Source organism: Pavona decussata, unplaced genomic scaffold (assembly GCF_977016875.1).
Source record: "Pavona decussata unplaced genomic scaffold, jaPavDecu1.1 SCAFFOLD_102, whole genome shotgun sequence".
In the NCBI taxonomy this organism is placed as follows: domain Eukaryota; kingdom Metazoa; phylum Cnidaria; class Anthozoa; order Scleractinia; family Agariciidae; genus Pavona; species Pavona decussata.
In genome coordinates, this window is record NW_028145517.1 from 3,394,808 (window position 1) to 3,404,918 (window position 10,111).

A 10,111-nucleotide genomic window follows, 5' to 3' on the forward strand; every position below is an offset into this window, starting at 1 on the left:
AGTAATCATAAAAGGCTGGTCGTACCAAAAACTGCGCGATTTTCAGATAAGCACTGGTATAACCAGGTTAGCCGAGATCTCCACATCCTCGGAGACCCAGAGGCAGTTAGTCAGTAAACGTTTGCCCACGAAAATCCTTTCCACCCGACTAACTGCCCCTGGGTCTCCGAAGATGAGATCTTCGGACCGCGCAATCACTGAATAGCCCCGTGTTTTATTTTTCATGATCGCCAAAACTTCAGGGTTTATAGATAAGCGGCAGTTCACTGTATAGCCTTTTTAAAATAACGCTCAAGAGATTTCTCAATATTTAAATTAAGAACATGAAATGAAGCTCAGCTATATCCTGATCGGTGTTGATCCTCCAATCTTCCGATTGCTTCAGGTGTAAAGTCGCAATCAGTCGCACTGTGTTCGCGCCCAAGACCCGGTTCAGACGCAGTATTTCCCATGCGTAGTACCTAATCATTTTAACTCAAATCAGTTACATGCGGCAATCTCTATCGCAACCTGGGAGACCCAGAGGAAGATCGCCAGGACGAAGAGAAGATTTTACGCGCGAGATAGGGAATAGCGAAGTTTACAAGACGGGCGAACCCCTGGAGTTGATGGTAACTCCCCCCAAAACACCCATACGGAAATGGCCACTCAGGGGGTCGTAATTTTGGGACCTGTGTGATATAGAATTGGACATCCATCTTAGAGAAGTTTTCTTGAACGGAATATCATGTCTCATGCACAAACGCGAAAGCCTCAAATTATCAAAGCTTTTCAACTATAACAAGTGACGCAATTTCTACAACTGGGTATTAAAAAAGTTGACCTGTTTCTAGCCAGGGTATCATTTTGAGCGGCCTTCTAAAACGAGGTCCAAATTTGGAGATCCGGGCGGCACATACCCACCCTAAACAAACCCGAGTAGCCCCCGGCCGGGGGGGGGGGGGAGTGGGTGAGCCATACAAATACCTTTTTCTCATTAAGATTTCACCCGTCCCGATTATCTGAGCTTTATATCGGCCCCTGGGTTGCCGAGGACTTCTCTCTGAGCTATTGTAGCTTTTATCACACTGACTTTGTAATCATATTTATACCCTGTTTGTACAAATCAGCCGAGTGCCTTAGCTTTAGTTAAAGACTCCCAAACAGTCTTTTCAAGACAAATTTCGGGTAGTCCGTCAAAGAAAAATAACACAAAACGAAATGTGGCGAGAAAACCTGACAAGAAAGCATAAGGCTTATCATATTAGTCATCCTCTTTACAAAATTTGTTGGATGTAAAAAGTCATTAAAACTAGGATTCTTTGACCGGCTGTCAGCACTGCAAACGTCACGGGAGGAAAAAAAGGAGATAACCATGGGATAAAAAGCATCATTTTGAAGGGCTTCAAGTTGCTTCAAAATTACCCTCAAACTGGCATAATCTTTCACAACCTCAACTAATTTCACTCAAACGCGATAAAAACATAGGTAACTTTCCATTCAGTTTGCTTATACATTCGTATCGTAATAATTAATAATAGTAGATAATTACAGTTTATGGAGCATCATGAAAAACTATGGTTGGAAAATTTTCAAGGCTCTGAAATTTTATTTTATCGCTGTTTTGTTGACTACACTTTTTGTTTATTCCACTCGAAACACGGGTTATTAACTAATTATTTCAGCTTTACCTCGTACTCTTACAAAGTGGTCTCATGCATCAGGACTGTCGTTGGCAGGGCCTATAAGATTAACAACACATGGTCAGGGCTACACGAGGACATCACTAAACTCATGTTTTTTACGTCGTTTTTAAATCTAGTTACATTGTCTTGATGCACATTCTTTCGCAGCTCGTTGCAGTTCCAGATCACGTTAGTTCGTGATGAGAATGTTCTTTTAGGCGCGTTGTACACTCTAATGTGAGAGCAATTAGAGGTCAGGGCCAGTTTCACGAAGCCCTGTTAAGCTAATGGATAAGGGTTGTGAGTTTCTAAAGAAACTACGGTGGAGTGGAGCGGAAGGGCTAACGCAAGAAACGCGGTGGCCAATTTATGGTGGCCAATTTACCTTCAGTTATCACCTCTGTTACTTCTGCTGATAAGCAAACATTCGCCTCTTTAATAATAAGCTATAAGATTTTTCCTAACCACCGCTTTGAACAAAACTTATGATACATTTTAACTTTAGGAGGACTTTGTGAATCTGGGTCCTAGTTCTTATTTATTATTTATCTGACTGCTTGGTAACTTCAGCGGATAATTAATTAATTGTTTGATTGATTGATTGATTGATTGATTGATCGATTGATTGATTGGCTGAATGAGTAATTGCTTGGTTGATTGATTTAGACTGGTGCTTTTGATTCCCATCGATTGGCTTAGAAATGACTTTAGAAAGTGTGTGATTCAGATGGACGTCAGGAAATAAATTACAATAGTCGGCTAGCTGCCCGTTCCAAAGATTATAAAGGGAGAGGGCCCTAGTTTTTCACATTCTCCAAATTGCGTCCCATGAAGAAATGAACCAGGGCCTGGTTGTTTGAAAGCCGATTAACGCTAATCCAAGAATAAAAATAAACCGAGATTTTCATCTCGCTCATTTAAAGTGGTTTTTGAAAGCGTATTTTAAGCTCATGCTAAAGACAAGGCTGAATCAAAACTGAGGGACAAAAATCTTTGGCAGAACATTTAATGATTAGTCATTAAACTATAATCAAAATTTCATTCATTCATTCATTCATTCATTCATTCATTCATTCATTCATTCATTCATTCATTCATTCATTCATGCATTCATTCATTCATTCAGTCAGTCAGTCAGTCAGTCAGTCAGTCATTCATTCATTCATTCATTCATTCATTCATTCATTCATTCATTCATTCATTCATTCGTTCGTTCGTTCGTTCGTTCGTTCGTTCGTTCGTTCGTTCGTTCGTTCGTTCGTTCGTTCGTTCGTTCGTTCGTTCGTTCGTTCATTCATTTATTCATTCATTCATTTTGCCATTACTAGTAACCAGAAATACAACAACATAAATACATTAAAGATGATATACAATATTCCTACTACAATATTCTTACTAACTTATTTACAAGATCAAATGTGGTAAAGGCAAGGGAGCCTATTTAGAAGCCGGGGCTTATAAACTATAGGCTTCCTGGAACTATAGGATAAACCACATAAATGTCAAGTTAAGGGTACTGAATGAAAATTCCAATTAATTTTTTTTAAGAAAAAAAAAAAGAAAGAAAAAGAAAAGGTGTGTAGCTCAACAAAGAGTCAATTTAACTTAGAAAGAAGGAATTTTTTTAAGTCTTTTGTCCAGCAAACTGATACTTTCACTGTTTTGAATTTCATGACTTAGCGAGTTGAAAAACGTAGGACCTTAAGATTAGTTCGACAATAAGGTATACAGAAAAGGCTGGAATTTCTTGTATTATAAGGATGTATCTGGCTTGCAAGAGTAAACATATCACGAAAAAAAGTTGGAAGTAAGCTTCTTTTAAAAAGATTTCACGTTAATCTAGGATTAGTTTAATCGAGCTTTAAACAACTGGACCCAGAAAGACAACATAAAGTTTAGTACGTTCACTGTACTAAGTTCGGTTATGTTCCGATTGCGTCGTAACCAAGCGGTGACCTGCCGAAGGTTGCCCGAATTCCACACAAACATTTCTTATTCTGAGATGGCGTCCCCCAAATCCATACAAAGCCTCTAATTTTTCCGATTTTGGTAAACTGGTAAACTGGTAATATTTCTCGTGATGTACTCCAATTTCTGATGAAATTAAAATTTTAAAACCCGTCCCCAGTCTCTACTTGAACGTCGGAAGGGGCAATGCCTTCACTTACCTTGACAATTCCATGCTGATCCCGTCCACATCATGGTTCCATCAAACGCTACCGTGCACTGGCGTTCCACACTGCCTACCGCTTGAAACCCCGGTTGACACTGCATGATGCAAACTGATAAATACGTCGTGGAACACCAACCAACAATTTGACCATTTCTTGGGGCAGGCAAAGGAAGGCATGTACGAACTAAATAAATGACGTCAAGCTTTAGTGTTTGGCAATTTTACTATTGTAACTTTAATGTCTACACTCTCCAATACAGCTAAACCTCTAATGTGGCACACATGGTTCGAAGACTTTCGTGTAACTATTATGGTATACGGGGTTTGGTCAAGCCTGATTGGTGCTCCGTACCACTAGCGTTTAAGCCGGTTTGTAGCGTGAACCAACCATGAATATTACTGCTCCTGATTGGATGTGCTAGGCTATCGAAGGTTTACCATATACCCTCAGCATCTGGTTAGATCTCCGTAGCGTTTGGCTTTCGAACAACTGGGTCCCGGTTGTGGATTGGACAACGAGCCACTTTTTCTTCCTCAACATGACAACATGACACTATTAAGAAGAACGCGACCTCGAATCACCAATTCTCCTGAGTAGGTCTTTGGATCGAATTGGAACCAAGAAAATTATTGGTACTAGGGAATTTGTTTAATAAAAAGCTCATTTGTGTGAAAAACATGTCCCATGGAATTGTAAGATATTGTAAGACTTCAAGAAAACAAATTTGAATGGAAAGGAAAACGTAAGTTTATTGTAAGATGACTGCCCAAGGTTACCTTTTTATTAAAAAGTTTTATACACAACTTTTCAACTTAAGCTATTTTCTCTCTCGCAACACTAAAGACTGCATTTTTAAAAGTATTTAAGTCGACAGTGTAACGAGGAACATAATGGCCAAATGTTAAATGATCTTATAGCTTATAAACGCTTCGTTGGTAGCCATGCACACTTTTCGGGTAAATTTAAAAAAGGCATACTATGGAAGTCTGGAAAAAAACCCAGCTTACCGGACCTTTTACAGGCTTCTGTTACAGGGCTAATACGAAGTTTGCTGGAGCAAAATGCACCGACCTTCAAGTAAAAGACGGTGAGCGCACTTTGCGAGAACTTCAGTGAAATGTTTTCAGTTTGCTTTAGGTACTTTCCCCCTAAATCGCTTCACTCTCAACTAAGTACGATACATGTCCAGTGACCTCTAGGAGACTAGGAATCGACACGAAACTTTCTTGACGTAAGCTTTACATTCTATTTTTTGTATTTTCATGCTGTGAAGTTTTTTTAAAAGGATGCAGCGATTAATCAAGGTGCCGCATAGGCGCTGTACTAATAAAAAGGGGAGGTTAGATTTAATGATTTAGCCGTGAGCGAAGTTATAGTAAAACGATTGACTGATCGAACTGAGAGTCAGATCTTGATTGGGTGTGAGTTGGGGGCTATGGAACTTAAAACAGCCTTCAATGCAGTATAATTGATGAGATTATCTTGGACAGAATCGGTCAAGCCGGTTATAGCGATAATCAATTCCTAAGGGGGGCATTTGTTTACGACAATACATGCGTACGCCTTAAAATCGTTATTCAGGCAGAGGGAAAGGCTAGCGTCATTATAATTTGCCAATAGAAGTATTAAGGTCCTATAATAGGACTGCAGTTTCAAGAACAATATTAGAAAGACTTACTTTGACAGGGACTTCCATTCTCTGGTTGTCCCCAATATCCGTTAAAACATTGGCAGTCAATCAGTGAAATGCTTCCCAAACGCGGGTGACCCGAGTTTGTCGGACAGTGCGTACATGACGCTGCAGCCCCGGAATAGTCCTTGTATGTGCTGGGCGGACATACTAGAAAAGTAAAAGAAAACATGGTTTAAGCAAGATGGCGCCCGGTGAAAGCAAAATGGGTTAAAGGAGGAACAACTACGATGTGGTTAATGTGCGACTCCCATTTTCAGGCTATTCAAGTACTACTAGAACTAAGTGGGATCGGCAAGATAAATTAGAATTACGTTGACGGCTAATGACTAACGGCAGAAATGACCATGCGACCACGTGTATCCTTCATTTCCCGTTCACTGTTTTCAGTTTCTTAGTAAAATTGATTACTTTGCCTTTACATTTACATTTGCCTTATTACAGGCATTCCCTCTCTACAAGGCTTATATGCTCGGATTAGGTCAGGTCCGTGAAAGTTCTTAGTGTTTCAGTCTTAAAAACATTAAGACTTGGGGCTGTGGCTTATGTGGCGGGCAAACTGCTCCACTGCTTTATCAGTTCTAGGTAAAAAGCTGTATTGAAGATAGGCGGCTTTCTTTTAGTAGGGAATTCTAAAGGATTTGGCGTGATTAGAACGATCAACCTCAACTAGGTCATTTACAATTTTGTATAACATAAATAATCTTTGGTCTGCTCTTCGCTGCTTGAGACTGCGCCAGCCAAGCTCATCAAGAATTGGTAGTGACACTTGCTTCGCGTCTGTAGTTGTTACAAACAAAGCAGGCAGCTCTTCTCTGTACCATCTTGGCAGTTTCCTTGTGGGCTTTGCTCTAAACCAGTTAACGAAATCAACGAGGCGTTCAGTATGAGAACTGCAATCGATGGTTCCATACTCGATGCTTTATCATGAAAGACAAGAAGTGTTTTGCACTAGCTCGATGGTTCCATACTCGATGCTTATCATGAAAGACCAGAATTGTTTTGCACTCAGATTCTCATTTATATATTAACTTTTTCAACAAAACATAAACGCGAATTTCACGTTTGCCGTTTGCTGTAAACGCGATTCTAAATCTCTCCAATCAAAGAGACAAATGAAAAAGTGGTAGGTGCGTTCAATTATCATGCTTAGATGAGAGACGCACTTTTTGTTGTATCACAGCGTAGCCGGTCACTTTGATGCTGATCACAACGTTATGGATGCTTACTGCTGTTTCTCATCAGGTCATGAGGATTGTTTCAGTATGTGTTACATCACGTATCCCGATGAAGTACTGTCGTTGAAGACAGTGCAACTGTTACTGCTGAATACAAACAGGAAAACAGGGGCACCCAATGGGAGTTTTCTCTCAGATCCTTTGAAACGCTATTTTATGCTATCTGGAGTGCCTTTAAAGCTCTGTAAATTCACTTAAAGCTGCGCTATAATATTTTTATCTGTTCGGTCATTCTAGGGGAATTTGAGTCTTTTCGAAATTACTAGGGCATTTTTGTCCATTTCCCAAAAAACTTAGGTCTTATTTCCTTTCCGAAATTCTTAGCTGACCTTCTTTCGGTACCCGAAACGACATTTTTTATCAATCCGAAAACACCAGGCCTTAAATTTTCCATATCACGAAAGTTCGAGGCGAAAATTATTTTTAGAAAATTGTAGGGGATTAAGGGCCTTCCGAACAGATAATTTACCGAAACGATCCGTTGGGTGCCCCTGAGGAAAATCGGGTCAAAGCACGTCGATTCACATCCCTTGTTACTGAGCCTAACGAGCGATATTGAGTTCCGTAAATCACTACCTCAACCCTAGCCATCATAACCAAACCTTTGCCAGCAACAATAAACGGCAAAATATGAAAGAAATGAGATGTTACGTTTTAGTTAAGATTGGTGAATAAGCAATGGTGTATTCTTCAGTCATACCCAAGTTATTATAAGAAATTAACGCTCGTGTTAATTAAGGTATTGGAAATGAACGTGACTTAAATTAACGCGAATTGCAGGAAAAAATTACTTCCCAATAAAGGAAATAAACGCAAAAGAGGTGCTAACATTTCAAATAAGGAAAATTAATGCAACTGCCACAAAGAAACAGAATTTGTTGAGACTAAAGGAACAAATTTCTTTTAACACTTAGTGTAAAGACCCCGAATAGAAACAATGTTCGTGGAATTGTTCCTTAACGTTGGGGTTTAGCCACAGAATTTAACCATTTCGAGCGTTCTATACAGCGTCCATCATACCGGGGGATCTCCACCCTGATACTGATACAGTGCTTTTTTCTTTATGAAAGTGTATCGAGAATTTGGTGCGAAAATAGTGGAAATTAAAGTAGTGAAATTAATGCGCGTCTTAATTTAAGACGCGGAAATTAACGCTGCGTTAATTTTCTATAACAAGGCATGTACTTAGTTTAATACTCGGAAGAAAAAAATTAGATCAAGTTCTCCGAGGACTCACAGGAGTCGAACCAGGATAGATTCGACTCCTGTTGGAAGAATTCAGATTTCTTTTTCCAGGTAGACGTTTGTCACTGACTGAAAAGCACATCAAACTAGAAGTGACTGTTTTTCTTTTAACCATTAAAGTTAACTTGAAACATTTATTGAAGCGCTGTACTTCTAAATAAATCTTGGTCACTTGTAAAGTATATTTATCAACTTTGATCCACTTTCCATAGATTAAAGTGTGACTTAAAAGAAATTAAAAATGGACCTGATCTATGCACGAAATTCAAAACTTACGTTTACACGGAGATCCATAATAACCAGGGGGACAACTGTGACAGCGAGAAATAAAAAATGCGAAGAGGAAGATTCCCACGAGATATGCTCCACCTTTAGCCATGGGTGTCATTTCTTCCGAATATTCAACTCTGCTTGAGTTGTTTTTTTTATCACAGTAATTTTCAGTGTAACTTGGTATCGGTCACAAATAAAGTGAAGAAAATATTGAACTTCTTTTTACTGTTAGTTCAGCGTATTGACACTACAGCTCCTGATACAACAAAACATGAACACAATCGAGCTTTTACCTAAACATGACTATCAGACCATGAGACTGATAAAATAACGAAACCTAGAAACGACTGTATATGAAAGAAATGTGACGTTTGGTTTCAAGATCGGTGAATAAATGATAGATGTATTTTTTCAGTCATACGAACTTACTAGGAAGAAGAAAATTAGCGCGAGTTCCCCCAACAAGAGTCGAACCTTTGATCTTCCGATTACTAGTTCAGATGCTCTACCACTGAACTATTAGGAGACTCGTGGTAGCTAAGGCCATTAAACTCACACGAGCCTCCTGTAGCTCAGTCCTAGAGCATCCGAACGTAGTAATCGGAAGGTCATAGATTCCACTCTTGTTGGGAGAACTCGGATTTTCTTCAGTTTTTCCGAGTGTACGTGTGTCACTGACTGAATAACATCAAATTACAAACTGTTTTTGTTTTGACCACTTGAATTAACTGGTGTGTTTCAACAGTTATTTGAAGCGCTGTACTTCTCAATTAATCATGATCACTTGTGCACGAAATTCAAAATTTACGTTTACATGGAGATCCATAATAACCACAGGGACACTGACTATCAAATGTGAGGAGGAAGATTCCTACGGAATATGCTCCACCTTTAGCTATGAGTGTCATTTCTTCCGAATATTCAACTCTTCATGAGTTTTTTTTTTTTCACAGCAATTAACAGTGTAACTCAGCTATCGGTCAAAAATTAAGGTGAAGAAAATATTCAACTTCTTTTTACTGTTAGTTCAACGTATGGAAACCACAGCTCCCCAAAACAAAACATGAACACTGTAAACATAATTATCAGACCACGAGACTGACAACATAACAAAACCTATGTGACTTATAATTATTGCATTTCAATTAGCAATCAATAAATCAACTGATAAGGCAACGACAAAGCTAGGAAATCGAAATTCTGTAAGTTTTCGAAGTTGTTAGTTTAAGTTCCGAAGAAAACATTTAAGGTGTTTTAGAGAGTAAATGTTTTTGGCCTAACAAATCCCTATAAATATAATAACTGAGTCCTTCTGTGCAGGTACTGCATAATTCCTTGGTATAAATTAAAAATTACTAATTTATTCCGTTCAACGAAACGTGAGCTAGCTTTTAGCTTAGCTTCACTCATTCTTTACCTTGCTAGCCAACTGAAAAAACTTCGGACAAATTACTATGTATGATGAACAAATTCATCAGTTTCTATGTAACATGTGCAAAATGCAGTTATTAAAATGTTAAAGACATATACCTTTAATTACTTCTTTGTCGCATTCTTTTCTTCTCATCTATTTCTGGTCCTTAGTTTCCACGTAAAGCATGGTTAATAAAATTTCCAATTATGTTTTACTCTCTAAAAGATCTGGGACAAATCGAAGATCTGAATACGACTTACTTTAAAAACATTATTATTGGAACTTTAAACTCGACGATTTTTCCTGTGGTGAATCTGCTCCTCCAAAACGGACTGAATAACTTTGACTGCTAAATGAATAGTTAAATGGCGCGTAGAAATCATATTCTAAAGAGAAGCGACACACTGTTTAGA

At 38.7% G+C, this 10,111-nt stretch overlaps 1 protein-coding gene across 1 annotated transcript; it reads right to left on the reverse strand.

Moving 5' to 3' along the window:
- Positions 1-1,668: 1,668 nt before the first annotated feature.
- Positions 1,669-8,455, reverse strand: LOC146471679 (sushi, von Willebrand factor type A, EGF and pentraxin domain-containing protein 1-like). The gene is made up of 4 exons (XM_085119898.1): positions 8,288-8,455; positions 5,517-5,678; positions 3,833-4,021; positions 1,669-1,721 (listed from the first exon to the last, which is right to left on the reverse strand). Exons 1-4 carry the CDS (start codon positions 8,397-8,399, stop codon positions 1,693-1,695), a joined length of 492 nt encoding a protein of 163 aa, XP_084976024.1. The 5' UTR covers positions 8,400-8,455; the 3' UTR covers positions 1,669-1,692.
- Positions 8,456-10,111: the final 1,656 nt, after the last annotated feature.

Excerpts from the sequence above, each read along its gene's own strand:
- LOC146471679 (XM_085119898.1), bottom strand. The coding sequence starts at position 8,399 with ATGACACCCATGGCTAAAGGTGGAGCATATCTCGTGGGAATCTTCCTC. Across the intron at positions 5,679-8,287 it reads TTATGGATCTCCGTGTAAAC|TATGTCCGCCCAGCACATAC; the intron begins GTAAGTTTTGAA and ends TTACTTTTCTAG. Across the intron at positions 1,722-3,832 it reads ATCAGCATGGAATTGTCAAG|GCCCTGCCAACGACAGTCCT; the intron begins GTAAGTGAAGGC and ends TTAATCTTATAG.